This window comes from Macrosteles quadrilineatus, unplaced genomic scaffold (assembly GCF_028750875.1).
Source record: "Macrosteles quadrilineatus isolate MER2022 unplaced genomic scaffold, UCM_ALF_1.0 Scaffold_3__2_contigs__length_128488019, whole genome shotgun sequence".
NCBI classification, from domain to species: domain Eukaryota; kingdom Metazoa; phylum Arthropoda; class Insecta; order Hemiptera; family Cicadellidae; genus Macrosteles; species Macrosteles quadrilineatus.
In genome coordinates this window covers 100,515,902-100,531,959 of record NW_026542596.1, presented here as the reverse complement: position 1 = coordinate 100,531,959, position 16,058 = coordinate 100,515,902, and the positions used below count along the sequence as shown (strand labels likewise).

General features: G+C 35.6%; 1 protein-coding gene across 1 annotated transcript; it reads left to right on the top strand.

Moving 5' to 3' along the window:
- The first annotated feature begins 170 nt into the window (after positions 1–170).
- LOC128990994 (fatty-acid amide hydrolase 2-like) lies at positions 171–13,976 on the top strand. Its single transcript, XM_054413685.1, has 11 exons — positions 171–318; positions 2,623–2,850; positions 4,262–4,481; positions 7,204–7,421; positions 7,794–7,905; positions 8,999–9,156; positions 9,875–10,015; positions 11,351–11,446; positions 11,825–11,983; positions 12,222–12,404; positions 12,875–13,976. The coding sequence occupies exons 1-11, from the start codon at positions 307–309 to the stop codon at positions 12,974–12,976; spliced, it is 1,629 nt and encodes a 542-aa protein (XP_054269660.1). The 5' UTR covers positions 171–306; the 3' UTR covers positions 12,977–13,976.
- The last annotated feature ends 2,082 nt before the right edge of the window (positions 13,977–16,058 follow it).

Genomic DNA, 16,058 nt, shown 5'->3' with positions numbered 1-16,058 from the left:
CGAATGTTCGGCGAAAGTGTACTGGTAGCATAAAAAAACGAAACGAAATGATTTTTCTCACTTCAATACGCTCCCGCTTCACTACACTACTGTTTGTGTTTGGACTTGGAAGATGTTCTCTTCATGAGACATCGAGACATCCAGAGACATCATTAGCAACCAACTTACCAACAGCAACATTCTTCAACATACTACGTGACTTTGCAGTTTTCAACATAGCATAAATCAAGACCTTCGAGTTTGTCTATGTGATTAGAGATCTACAATTAGGCTAGTAGTGTAGATTTATTTACGTTAGTGTGAAAAATGGCAACATCAGTAAGTAAATAATTTTTTTTTATTTAAGTGATGTTTGAGGTTATACCATTTTTATCTTAGCCTAGCTAGTAGCCATTAGGTCTAGGCCTACTTAACTTATAATATTTTACTCAGCCTAGTTTATGTTTGAAGGTGTCTTAAACTTAACCTAGCAACGTGCTATACTTGGATACTTGAAGTCTATGTCGTTGACCGATGATATCTGCGTCATATTTACTTAATACTAAGAAAACTATTTACACACTAATATTTACACTGTGGCAATGGCTAAAAAGTGGCTCGTTGCCAAGTTCTTCAATGATGTAAAGAGGCCTATTAACCAGCCTGTCACGTAGGGCCGTCTTAAAATCATCTAGGTCCAGGTCGCGTACATGCACCGGCAAGGAATTAAAAAACCTTAACGCAGACCGAGGATAGCTCTTCAGTGAGCGGGCTAGGCGGCATCTCGGCAAATCAATGTCACAAGCTTGGCGGGTATGGTGACTATGTAGGCCTATATTTTCTCTGACATCAAAATGGTGCATATTAACCTTCAGCAGGATCAAGATGTTGAGTACATATACTGGCTATAAACAGTCAACACACCCAGCTCCAGAAAGATGGGACGACAGTGTGCTTTGTAGCCAGAAGATGTTATTATCCTCAACACCTTCTTCTGTAGTAGAAGTAACTTAACTTAAGTTAATTCCTGTGTCAATGGAGAATGGCCCCACAGAACCAGGCCATACGTGAGGTGACTGTGAAACAGCGCGTGATACACCGCTAGCAAATACGGTCTGGTAATGGTGGTCCTAAGCTTCCTTAAAAGGTAGAGAACTCTTGAGAGCTTTACACATACCTTTTCAATATGGAGGTGCCAACTTGGCTTTGAATCCATCCAGAACCCAAGCAGCTTCACACTGTTTTCCTCAAGGCCGATCTTCAAGGAACATAAAAGGGTCTGAGTCTTCTCCTCGTTGATCTTAAGTTTGTTGGCTATAAACCAGTCCTTGGCCAGCCTCAGGGTGTTGTTTGCCTCCTCCAGCAGCGTGTCGGATGTTCTTCCCCTTTGTGACCAAGGTGGTGTCATCTGCAAAAAGGATGGCATGGCTGTAGCAAGGTCATTGATCATTATTGTGAAAAGAAGAGGGCCCAGGACCGATCCCTGCGGAACTCCATGGGGAAGAGAGCCTATAGTAGAAGAAGCACCCATAACTGTCACTATTTGTTTGCGGTTGCCAAGGTAGTCCGCAAGAGAGCTGAAAACTGTGCCACCGATAACATATTTTCTCAGCTTGGCCAGAAGGATGTCATGTGACACAACATCGAAAGCCTTGCTGAGGTCAAAAAGGCTGAGGTGGACCGATGCATTTTCCTCAAAGGCCTGGGATATGGTGTCGACCAGGCTCAGGAGTGCGGAGGTGGTAGATCGACCACTACGAAAGCCATGCTGTGAGTCCACCAGTAGGCCATTATTTTCAAAGTATGAGAGGAGTTGCCTCTTCATCACAGTCTCCATCACCTTGAAAAAGATAGGGAGGATAGAAATGGGGCGAAAATTTTCCATCAGTGCAGGGTTCCCTTTCTTGAAGATGGGCACAGTAGGCTATATATCTAACTTAGGCCTACACTTCTCTGTGGCCTAACTTATAGGCCTTAAAGGATCACACATTTTTATGTACATCTATGTATTTTTTAAGGACACTATTTTATGTTTAAGCTGTGTTGAGTGTATCTTACTTGTTTGTTAACTTAACAGCTTATAGGCCTATACAACTTAGTGTTTTTAAAACGAAACATGTATCTCTTAAGCTCTGCTAACCCTGTAACCCTGGTTAAGGATTATAAACATTTGGTTGAGAAACACGTGTATAGCCAGGAACAGCGCAGCTATAACTTAAGCTCCTCACAATTTTTTTTTTCTCGGGTCGTTGGTGAATCTGTATGTTAGAACGAACCCTTGAACCATCGGTGAATCTTTATGGGGCCGAAAAATCACCATTTAAAAATTGCTACACAACCTAAAAGCCATGTTAATTGTAATCAGACTGATCTATATGTAGGCCTAGCCAACTAAATATAACCCATAACTTAGCTAAACTAATTAGCCTAGTTTAATTGTGTTAAAAATTAAGTTGATGCTTATACATGTTAGCATTTTTGTCAGGTCAGTTGGTTCACTGGTATTACAAACAAGTCTCCTCATTTGTTTTTTACAATTGACAGTTTGGCTTTATTGAGGGACATGAGTGTGATGATTTGCACTGCTACTTATAACTTATCAATTATCTTTAAGTAAGTTAAATAAAGTTTTCTTTGTTTTAGAAAACCAGAAATGTTCCTAGAAATCGACCAAAGAAACCGTCAAAGAGAACTGGAATGAGCTGTTTATCCTGGTTGATATGGGCCGTTCATTGGGTGGTTGACTGTGTAGTGGATTTTATCTATCAGTTCATTTATGATGATTCAAATCGCAAATTCATTGCCCCTATCAGACACCCATTTTTGGTTGAAAGTGCCACGTCACTGGCTGAAAAAATTAGAAAGAAAGAGGTAAGTTATAGAAATGCAAAAAAATTTAGAAAAATATATGTACAAGTATATAGGTAACTTAAACTTACTCTAATGTGTTTGTAGTTTTTAATCAAATCTATATTTTGTGTATATTTAAAAAAAGTAGGGCTCAACTTAAGTTACCGTAAGCAATTTTCAACAAAAAAAAAAATACCTGCAGATATTTTTCAATAGTCTCAAGCCATTTATATTATGAAATGAAACTATGATAACATTATCCAACCTGGTCAAATGTACAGTATAGCTTACTGGTAGCCTACATTTAAATGAGTGGGTTCGAGATGGTAGGAAGAGATTAACTTACCAATTTTTACCTGATCATTTACTTTTGTATTGTTTATCACAATTATTTTCCATTTATATTACCAAAGTCCTAACTCATGATTGTTAACCCTCCGAGTGTTAAGCGTCGCGTAATCGACGCACAACACACCCGCCGTGGTGTTATGCGTCGCCTTTGCGACACACAAACATCGTTTACGGCGAAGTCTCTGGGACTGACTGAATCAGATTGAACTGGATCGAGATTGTTATCGTTGTTTTCGGCAGATTCTAAGCTTTCTCCTAATGTCTGTTTCTAGACGCTTTTCATTTTAGTTCCGAAAATATTGTAGCAGACAGCTGACGTGCGTATTTGTAAACAACTTGGTTAACCTCGCACTGATGACTGATGTGTTTTATTACGTTTATCATTGTTTTAGTGATAAAAATAAAAAGTAGTGATATACGTGGTGCATTATAAGAAGATTTAAGTGATTTTGAAGGGCTGGTTGATGATTCTGAAGAAGTAGGTTAGTGATATTGATGTCAATTATCGGCCAGATTCCTATGCTATGGTTAGGCTATGCATTCTTAGCTAACGCTAAGTGTACGAAATCAGTTTTTTACCCATAACTAATTTATTTGCAAATTTACTTCATTATATTATTATATTTATGTAATCCTTATAAAATTTAGAACAAAGTGGCTATTTTAAAATATTTGTAGACTTATAAATTATAAAAATTTATTGACCACAAACATAAATTTTTTTTCATTTATTTTATAATTTTTGAGAAATGTTAACCCCACAAAAATTATTGAAAACTTTTTTTGTAATCTTTTATATATTACATTGAAGCCCATAATTTCCCAAACAAAATGATATTTAAAACAGTATACTTTACATTGTTTTTAAGTTTCTAAGATACATTTTAATAAAACCCTGCGATTGCGCAATAAATGGGTGGACATTAATACCAATACTATGGACACTTGGAGGGTTAAAATCATGAGTTAGGACTTACTTATGAGTACAATTACTGTCTTAAAAACTACAGTTTTAGACCATAATTTTAATCTTTGGGGCCAATTTTTATCAGTCAAATTAAATATGTTTGTTTACAACTAGCTGTCGTCAGAGAAGCTTGTCAAGAGCTGCATAGAGCGAATGGAGGAGATAAATGCAGACCTGAACTGCATCGTAGACTCTAGGTTCAAAGAGGCACTGGATGAAGCCAGGAAGGTGGATGAGTTTCTTGCTACCACAACAATGTCCGTGGACGAGTTAAAGCAGAACAAACCTTTCTTAGGGGTTCCGTTCACTTCTAAGGAAAGCACACATGCCAGCGGTAATACATGTTTATTTGCACAACTTAAGTTTACAAAAATTTTTCTTAGGTCATAGGCTAAGTTTTCCAGGGATAAAATATGTCAAAAGGTAATTTTTTAATGTTGTTATTATTTCATTTCATTTCATATAACTTTATTAATTTAAGTACATACATAAAAACAGGAATGACGTCAAGAGTAATTTAATAAAACTAACTTAACTAAAATACTCATCATTATCATGCATGGCATAACAACATACTATCAATATTAATAGCTTTCCAGATCAAATCAATTAAAACAAGCAGTGCAATATGAAAGTTTATAGGCTATAAGAAAATATCAAAATTAAAAATACAGATAAAATGATTTTTAAACCAAAAGTTTCGATTTAAATGAAATAGAGCAATTTAATAACTAGAATAATATAGAACTAAAACTCTTCAAAGGAGTACATAGCCTTGTTGATAAGAAACTTTTTCAATTTTGATTTAAATTTATTTTTGGAAGTTTCTAATTTGATTTCTTTAGGAAGTTTATTATAAAATTTGGAACCGGCATACTTAGGTGTCTCCGTAAAAACTTGCAGAGTATGTGAGGTTGTGGCCAGGTTTTCTCGATTTCTAGTAAAGTAATTGTGATAGTCTCCAATAAGTTGTAATTCATTAAATCTGTATTTTACTGATAATACTGTTTCATAGACATACATTCCATAAACAGTCATAATATTCTCAGTTTTAAAATATTCTTTGACTGAAGTTCTGCGTTAAATTGCACAAAATTCTAATAGCTTTCTTTTGCTTTTTTAGAATTGATTTTAATTTTTTCTTTTTTGCTGCACCATAAAGTGAAACTCCAAATGATATGATTGAATGTATGTATGAAAAATATATAATATTTAAAGTTTCCTTTTCACATAGGGATTTTAATCTTGTTAGCGCTTAAAAGTCAGATGAAATTTTAGAAAGCAACTGATCAATATGATGATTCCACTTCAAATTTTCATCAATTTCTAATCCCAAGAATTTGATGTGGTCTTTATTTTGAATTGTGTTGTTATTAACTACAATTTTTGGCAGATTTTGCAGTTTAGTTTTTCCTGCTTGGAATATAAAATTTGTTTTATCTGTGTTCAAACGCAAATTATTTGAATTAAAAAAACTGTTAAGTAATAATATATCAGAATTGGCCTTGGCTTCAAGTTCAGCATATGTTCCTGCGACTATTTTTAAATTTGCATCATCAGCATATAGGCAAGCTTGCTTAAATCACTAAGTTGCGGAAAATTTCTTAAATAAAAGATGAGTAAAAGAGGGCCTAGGATCGATCCTTGGGGCACCCCATATTTTACTTCCCAAGAAAATGGTTCAAGAATTGTAAGAAATTTTATAATTTTTGTTATTACAATGACTTAGTTCTACGTATTGTTTTCTATCAAAAAGATATGACTTGAACCAGTTCAATGCAGTACTATTTAGTCCACTACTACTGAGCTTCGAAAGTAACAACTCATGAGAAATTGAATCAAAAGCTTTACTGAGGTCCATGAACAACCCTACCACTTTAGATTTACTCTCTAAGCTATCAATAATGGATTCAATGAAAGCTGTGGCAGCTGTTATGACAGATCTGCCACTTCATTTGTGTTTTTATGAAACAAAAATACACTCAAGACTGTTGCCTTTGATATGTTGTACAGTAGAGTCCCGCAAACTCGGCGTAATGTGGACTGGAAGGGTGCCGAGTTTGTGAAATGCCGGGTTATCAGGAACTAGGTTTAAAAATAAGAACAATACAACTTTTAAGCTTTTTAACCGCCTTTTTTATTAATATTTCTACTAAAAGTCAGTATTAAGTAATCAGATGTAGTAGCCTTCAACAAATCCTTGGAATGAGTTGCGAATGATTTGACTAGAGCTGGCTCGAGTCCATTTTTAACTCGGACTCAAAAAATCACTAATTTTCTGACCAGGTGATGGCTGAGTTATCCAGACTGCCGGGTTATCGAGAGCTGAGTTTGCGGGACTCTACTGTAGTCCTACTAGAATTTTGTTTTTAATTAGGTTTTGAACTCAAAATTGAAAAATAGATAAATATGGTAGGACAATTTAATTTATTACAGTTTTTTCCCCCACATATTTGGATTTTTATGATACTGACAATCGGAATTATTCTGTACTGTTCAAATCAAATCAGTTATTATAATAATTCATTCGGCCATTCAATACAGACAATGTGCAATAGGCTATAAGTCATAAAAATCATAAGCATTAAATAAAACATGCTAGCATACAAAGCAAAAAGTATCTGCAAAACATCACACCATGCAGGCAAAACCAAGCGCTCAGGAAGACATCAGCTTACCAAGCAATACATTACATGCTAGATACAATCATTTGATTGTTGAAATTCCTTTACTTGGCACCTAAGGAATTTTGATATTTTTTGTTCTACATTACAGGTGAATAAAATCAATATATTACTGAACAAAAGGTCGAGGCTAGATAGTAACAAGACCAGTATTTGAACCATTTCTTACAATAAAATTTTAAGAAATGTTAATGATGGGGAAAAACTAAAAAAAAAACATTCTTTGAAAACTATTTATTCTTTTATTCATTAAAAAACATATTATTTATAAATGACGATTATTTGATCCAATTCATGGTTGAATACAGATTATCAGAGTTTTTAGTAAAATTATCAAAGAGTGCCCAAGTAATATTGTTTACAATTTTTCAGGTATGAACAACACGTACGGTATGCTCTCTCGTAAGGGGTCCAAAGCCAAGGATGACGCAGACATAGTGGCTCGTGTAAAGGAGAGTGGTGCGATATTGTTGGCTGTTACTAACGTCCCGGAGCTAAACCTGTGGCAGGAGACTCGTAATAATCTCTACGGACAGACCAACAACCCTTACAATGTTCACAGGACTGTTGGCGGCTCTTCTGGCGGAGAGGTGTGTTAATTACTGATGACTTAATCATATAGTGACCTGTTTTATTATGAAGATGAAGATAGTTAATAAAAAGTTTAAGTAACTGGAAGACTGTCTGGTGATTGTGGTTTTGCTTGGACGATGAATAGTTCAAAAAAACGTACGGTATATTATTTGAACAAAAACCTTAACAATCATGTAAACACCACAACTGTATGAAGCTATTAATTTTTCAAACCGTTTTTAAATTGTAGCCCAAGTCAAAGGAAAGCTAATTAAAATTATGCAAATATTTTTAGTGACATAGCACTTGTACTTTCATCACATCTAAATTTACAAAAAAAAAATATTGCTATTAAAATACTTGAGTTTGATTTGTTGCTTTGTTTCCAGGCCGCAGCAATTGCCGCTTGTGCTTCTCCTTTTGGGATCGGAACAGACATTGGAGGATCAGCTAGAATGCCAGGTTACTTTTGTGGAATATACGGACACAAACCAACAACAGGTACTTTAACATTTCAATGTTAACATTTACCCAGATCTTAGCATATTAGGTTTTTAAGGAGCTTTTATCATAGATTTTTACTAAGAGAGCAGCACACTTTCTGTGTATAGCCTATTTTAAGACATGGTTTTTACCGAGATCAAGGGTAGCTTCTTCCAGTTTTGAACCATGAAAAAGCCTATAAGAACCAAACCAATTGGGGGGTATTCCGTATCCCCCCGGAGGCCCCCCACACGGAAATCCTAGGGCCCCATTGGAAAATTTGCCCGGGCCCCTGAAGTCCTAAGTCCGGCCCTGGTATACTATCTGTAACTAAAGTTTGTCTGAAAACAACATGTTTTTATCCCGCCACATACCCTACTACCCCGAAAATATAGGTTTCAACTGATGGGTTTAAGAGTTTTTTTTTCTAGAATTTGTATTATAACCTCTGTGAGAAACATAGCAAAAGTTTCGTGTTTCATATCAAAGCTTTTATGAACGATTTTCTTAGCCCTCTTGGTGCCCATCAACAAATCTCAAATGTCACACCATTATTGGCAGTTTGCAGACATTTATACAAAACGCTCTAACAAATTTATAAAATGAACTACACCTATAAAACTATAAATTTAATGAAAGTAGATCAAATGGGCTACCTTAAAACATGAAAATTGCTAAGTTTCCGTTAGGATCAGTAGGTATAGGCTATATGTTAACAATATTAAACAATACAACTATAGGCAAATACAAACAATATCAAATCAAACTTATTTTTAAGGTTAGGGGTCCCGTTAAGTATATTTAGACACTACAGTAATAATAAAAATTTCAAGATATACAATTTGTTAAGAATTGAATAATGAACAAGAAAATATGTAATAGTTACAGGTAATATGAATAAAATCAATATTTATGACGAGAAACAACTATGAAGTGCAGCAGTGAGTGAGTCATGAGTCTATTGGAGCATTGGTGGGAGTCGACTGTACTTGACAGCTGGAGGGGAAGCGTGGTGGGAGAGACTTTCTGTCTCTCTTGCACTGCCTCCCCTACACGCCACGCACGGTGAAACAGTCTTTACCACAATGTCTCAGTTTTGTTTCATCTGCAGGCCTAATCAGCACCAAGGGCATGACGTGGCGTACAGGGGAGGAGAAAGTTCCCACCATGGTGTCTGCTGGTACCATGACAAGGTATGCTGATGACATCACACCTTTCCTGAAACTGCTGCTGGGGGATAACGTCAATCAGCTGAAACTGGACACTAAGGTAGCCAACTAGTTCTCAAGGTATAGAAAACATAGTATATACTCACTAGTGTGGCCGCATCGCCGATGCCACAAAATATTCTGACGAATGTTGGGACAATGATCGCTGTAGCCGGGACTGCCAAGATGTATGCTGACAGGTGTTGCCGTGATCGTGGGGACGATGACCACTGTCGCCCAGATTGCCAAGCTATTCTCACGGTAGTTGCTGTAATCGTGGGAGACGCAGTTCAATGCATTATGAAAAATGATGATTACTTTCTAAAATTCTGTTTAAAGTTGTTACTGAAAGTGGTGTGATAAAAGTTTCAATTGTAAAACTGAATATTTAGAAATTTGTCTTGAATTATACTGGAAAACTCCTTGAATTTTTTAAGCCAGATGTAGTAGACACCCTGGAACTGCTTCTATTCCTCTCAATACCTTGTTCTATCCCCTCTGTTTTGTCTTCAAACTTTTTTTGTCCTAGGACGCTAGGCACGAGCCTGGGATAGTTTTTCACATTACTTCAGGCTAGACCTAGGGGTTGCGGCATTATCAATTAGATAAAATCCATATTAGTGATAGGCGGGATTTGAACCCGGGACTTCAGGGACCGAAGTGCCACACTCTAACCACTAGACCAGCTCGTTCCCCAGATCAGACATGCTGTACAATCATTTAATTGTAATAAAAATTATATCTACTCTTGGAACTTACATGATTGTGTTACTCTGAAGGTGGAGATGAAGGACGTGAAGGTGTGTTATGTCGATGAGCCCGGAGACCTGAGAGTGAGCAGTGTTAGTGCAGAGATCAAGGGGTTGATGCTACAAGCAGTCTCACACTTGGAGGAACAAACCGGATCTCCTGCTAAACTGGTCAGTAATACAACAAACACCCTCCAGATCAAATATACAAAATTTGAGATGCTATTCTAAAATGTATGGTAGTATTTTACATACAGTTTCAATAGTCTGTTTATCTTTACGATGGCTCTGAGTCGTGAAAACCCTAAGTTCTGCAGTCCTAAGTAGCCTACTTTATTAGGTCCAAAATGTCAAATTCATTCTAAGTTGAGGCTGTAATAGTGGTCGATGTCCGTCACAATAAGTCAAAATAGGGTAAAGTCAAAATATTGAAAGTGTTTTTGATTTTGTTTTGTTTGACGATTGATGTATGATCATGATTTTGACTTTGTTGATGATCTAATGTATCCTTATGACAAATAAAGATTCTTATTATTACTATTAATATTTTTTTTTTTGTGGAACACGCAAATTTTTGCACATGTAAGGGTTTGCGTTAACTTGCATAACTCAGTTACCATGAGCAATAGAGTGATGAAACAAAAAGCATTTTGATCTGGAAGAAACAGCCTAAATATTATGTTCAGTACATATTTAATGAAATGTGTATCAAAAACAGCTTTCAACCCATCTCAACATTTCATAAGAAAACGGAAAAAATTTCTACTTTTAAAGGAGTATCACCGTTGGAACGAATAAAATCTCAGACTAGATTTTTTTGTGTGTGTAGCAACTCAGTAGAACTGTTTGTATTTCAAATATCAACCCTGAGTTCATAAAATTATAAACTACAAAGTTTTACTGAGTTGCTATACAAAAAAAAAATCAAGTCTGAGATTTTATTCGTTCCAACGGTAATATGCCTTAAAAAGTAGAATTTTTCCGTTTTCTTATGAAATGTTGAGATGGGTTGAAAGCTGTTTTTGATACACATTTTAATAAATATGTACTGAACATAATATTTAGGCTGTTTCTTCCAGATTAAAATGCTTTTTGTTTAATCACTCTAGTGCCAATTGTTACCGAGCTATGAAAGTTAACACAAACCCTTAACATGAGCAAAAATTTGCGTGTTCTGCAGAACAAAAATGGTCACCGTGGAAGTAACAAAAGAGGTTTAAAAAATTTTAAAACGCGTTTGAACCCAGAATTGTTATAATAAGTGTCTAGGATAAAAATATAATTTATTAAAAAAATGTTCAAGCAACCAATTATTTTATTTCTGGATCACTTGATATGGATAGACCCATTGTGGTAGTTCTATTTAGTTAAAAAGTTCTTTATAATTGTGATTATAAATAAATAATACTTTTTACCTATTTTGCAGTTCATCCTAGTCAAATCTATAGTAATTGTTACCACAATATGTTACATGATATGTTATAATGATTTCATTGTTCATAACAGTTGAACCTGCCAGGTTTCCGTTACTGCTACACCCTGTGGCGCTACTGGATGAGCAAGGAACCAGGCAACTTTGCTTTTGATCTGGGAAACAGAAAGGTGAATACAGTTTATTTATATTTTGTTTTAGATCTAGATATATTTTGTGTTTTTTATTTAGAGCAAGTTGGAGTTTTGCTGACTTAATGAGGTTTTGACAAGGTATTACACGTGGACTAAGTTCAATAAAATTAGATGGGTAAAGGTAGTTGAAGAATAAGGTTTTTATTGCATGAAAATGCGGTATTTTATACAAACACTAAAATTATTTTCCATCAACGTCACTGAAGGTAATCAAACTGTATAACTAAACTAACGAAGCACTTTTTTTTATTTTCTACCAACAATAACTATAATTTGTGGTTAATCTTTCTTCTAATAACTAATAAATCATGTAATATAATTTAAATACAATTAATGAAATTTTCATTGTTGCAGCATGAAGTGAACGTTCTGATGGAACTGCCCAAGTTTGTCCTGGGCAAGTCAGAGTTCACATTGCCAGCTCTACTGAAGCTGCTGGAGATGACAGTGTTCCCTGCAGTACCTGCTAAGTGGGCCGAGGAGCAGACGGAGAAACTGAGAAACTCACTCATTGTAAGTAATAAAAGGACAGTCAGAGAAACTCACCCTTAGTAATTAACAGAGGATCAGACAGAAACCGAGAAACTTTCTCATTGTAAGTAACTAAAGAACAAAGAGAAACGCTCTCATCGTAACAGGAGCAAACAGATAAACTCAATTATTGTAAATAACAAGGCAGTAAACAGAAAAAAATAATTCCACATGATTTAGGTAATAATGTGATTGTTAGTGACAAAGTTATGCTTGACAGGAGGAGCTAGGGTCCAATGGAGTGCTGCTGTTCCCGAGCCATCCAACTCCTGCCACGCACCACTGCGTGCCTTTCTTCAGGCCATACAACTTTGCCTACTGGGCCATCATCAACGTGCTGCGCTTCCCAGCAACCCAGGTGCCTCTGGGACTGTCCAAGAACGGCCTTCCTCTGGGTCTGCAGGTGTGTATTTGGAAAACGCGGAAATGAACAAAAAATTTGCCACGATTGTGGAAAACGTTGCTGATGTTCCGTTACCACAGGGGCCATTCAGGGTTTTGCTGTGACCCTGGGTGTCAGTGACAATGTGTGGGGGTGCGAGATAAGAGGTGAAGCTGGATCCACCACTGTATCTCAGCAAGTGAAAAGAATAAACTTTTGACTATATGCACACACTGTTAGTGACACATTTTACTATGTATAATAATGGGAAACTGGCTAAAGCTGGTTTATATCAATGAATGTCTTCTTTGAACTGTGTTATAACAGGAGGCCAGTAGTTAGGCAGGTTACCTGCCTCAGTTGACTTGAAATGCAATACCCGAGGCAGGTAACCTACCTACCTTCATGCAAACATGGCTATTTGAAATTCAATGCTATGAGGATTGGTCATCTCAGAAGTTACTGTACAAAGTTCTGCTGTGTGTTTGCAGGTTGTCGCAGCTCCATACAATGATCACCTGTGTATCTCTGTTGCTCAGGAGCTAGAGAGAGGGTTTGGTGGTTTTGTGCCGCCCTGTGTTGTCAACCACTAGTGCTACAGAGTATCTATAAGTTACAATCTACTTCGGGTATTTGGTTTAATGGCTGTGGACTTAAGTATAGGCAGTATTATTAATATTGTTCTTCTTACATCATAATGATCAAAAACATGAACAAACTCTCGTTTATCTTTGATATGATATGTTTCAGGCAATAAGCTTGTACAAACATGTAATCAATGTGATTTTAATAAGATACTCTTAAAAAATAACAAGCTTAATTTTTTGAGTTCGCAATAGAAAATTAGTTTCTAAATGATTTATTCTTTTGTAATTCTGTTTTTTTGTTGACTAAACATAAGTTCCAAGATTTGGTTTTTTTATTTGTCTTGTAAGGTTTTATTTTATAGTTTCTAAGATGCCTTCCATTATTGTATATATATGTTTTTTTAAAGCTCAAATGATGCTTGTTTTAATATATTTGATACTGTGCATCCTAAAATTATGTTTTCAAGTGCATGAAGTCTTAAGCATGTGTCAGACAATTTCTATTTAATTCAAGCACAAATATCAACAAAGCAATGTACTGTTTTACTGGTTTATAAACTAAAATCAAGTGATACATTACTTTATACTTTAATACTTTTCGATGAAATTGTGACCATACAAATTAGTTATTTTAAACCAACTCAAAGTAGATCAACTTCTTTTAGTTTATTTAACATTTTTTACTTTAGATATACGTTTATGACAGTTAGTTAAGAAACGTCCGCTATAAGAACAAAAGAAAGGAACAAGAAATAACAAAGCAAACATAATTTGTAAAGCCTACTGTGAACAATACTATAATAAGTTTATACCAAACTGTAGCCGGGATTAGATTATTAGAAAATAAGAACAAAGATCAAATACTCAAGTGTTTTTAAGTGCATTCCATTTAAATTGAGTTAATATCTTAGTTATCACATATGTTATCATTTTGGATCATTTTTGTGTTCAGATATATATAAGGGTTATATTAATGTTGATCAAATAAAATTTTATTATTTCTTATAGATTTATAAAAAAAGTATTTTTTAACTTGTTCCTTTTTACACTATCCATTTCCTGAAAGAAATCAAAGGTCTCTACAAAGATTTCAGAACCATGCGGACATATGTACATATGACCATATGTACTTATGTTGGTAAAAAGGGTGCCATGAGTATTTTACAGTTTCAAATCTACACACTTTTTTCTATAAATAGACAACAACTAATAATAATATCCTTGAGAACTATCTATTACCAAGTAATTGTTGTTCGAAATTGAGAAAGTTCCAGGTAAGGGGTGAATTAAAAGAGATAAGTCTCAAAATAACTTTGTATCACACAGTTGTAGGCCTACTTGTAGTTTGTTAGTAGATTAAAATCATAAAAGATACGGTCCAAGCATAGATTAACACGTTCGCTACTGCAATAGTACGAAATTTTTCATTCACGTGGACCAGCGACGCACATATGCGTCGGCTAGTCACATTAAAATAGACTGCCGTCGCATATTTGCGTCGGGGTTCTAATGTTATTAAAATGCTTATATCTTTGTAACGGTCTATTTGAAGGCACTGAATTCCCTGTAGTGGTCTACAGAGATGTCTGACGCACAACTGCGTCGCTTGGTCTGTGGATATGATGATTGGTGACGTCATATGATAGTTGGAAAAACTGGTCTTTACTTTTCTGCACCACTGTATGTATGTATGCTGCATTATCCTATGTAGCTTTTATATTTGTTCAGTTATAAACTGTTCTTGATCAATCTGTTTTTTTTATTTTACTCACTTTCACTTCAAAATACTAATACAAAAAATGAACTGTCGCATATATGCGACGTTTGGTCTATTTCAAGAAAACTATGATAATTTTCACTATTGTCTTCGCTGTAGACCGGGCGTCGCAAATATGCGACATCACGAAAGGTTATTAATAATACAAAAAAACAAGAATAAATGATCACTGTTTTACGGGTTTTCGCCCGTTGTCTGTGTGTACTGTTATCCAAGTGACAGCCGGTCTATGTGTAAGATTCAAATGTATACCTCGGTCTGTGGTAATGACCGCGGCGTCGCATATATGCGACGCTCAGTAGCGAACGTGTTAAATAAGGAGTAAACACTCTATTCATGGTCTTAGTAACTACTGGAAGTAGGCTACTCAACTCACGCTATTTATATAAGCTCTTTATAACAATAGGCTATTTATTGTAAATAAATTCGTACCTAGGGCCGAAAATTCGGTTTTGCTGGCTCGAAGTTCAAAAAGAAGTGAAGATCTTAAAACAATCTGAGATCTGTAAAAACCTTTCGGCCTGTGGTACAAGCGCTATGTCAGGCAAAGTATTGTTTGTGTTGTGTAGCGAAAGTAATGTTTATGTCAGAAAAAGTCAGCTGATCACTATTTGTTTTTGGTGTATGGAAATTGACAATTTTGGAAGATCTCAGCTGTCTGGAAATAGGTTATTTTCAAATACAGAGTGTTGAAAAATTTTTCCTACAGTCACGACAAAGTTGGCTTCCTTGCACTGTTTATAGTACCGAAAGCTGCTAATTGCTGTATTTACTTATTTTGTTGTAAGGTTTATACTTTGGCGCTCATCAGGATTCCAACCAAACAACACAAAAAAGCGTGGTTTTATAATGCATATAATCCAAGAAAGGTACGCTTGGAAATAGGTTGGCAACAATTAAAGATAATAATACTAATTGACTACTATAACTATGATTTAATCTGTCATTTCGTGTTTATGTTCTGTTTTCGTTCAACCTTCCCAACCTTGGTTTGAACATAACCTACGTCCTACAATGTAGCATTTGAAAGATTAATAATTATAAGTGGGCCAAAATAATGAAGTCAGTGAAAGTGAAAGCAGTGGCGTAATTTCACCAAATCCTTGGGGGGGGGCAAATACTGGGGGGTACGGAATACCCCCCAGCAAACGGGGGGGGGGGGGGGTTCGGGGGTCCTCCCCTGGAAAATTGTGCAGTTTTCAAACAAAAAAAGAGGGGTTTAAGCTTATTTTAATTGTCAAAAGCACTTCGAATAAAAACAAAATTATGAGTCAAATTTATTTGAATTCAGGCAGAAAATTAAAGAAACTA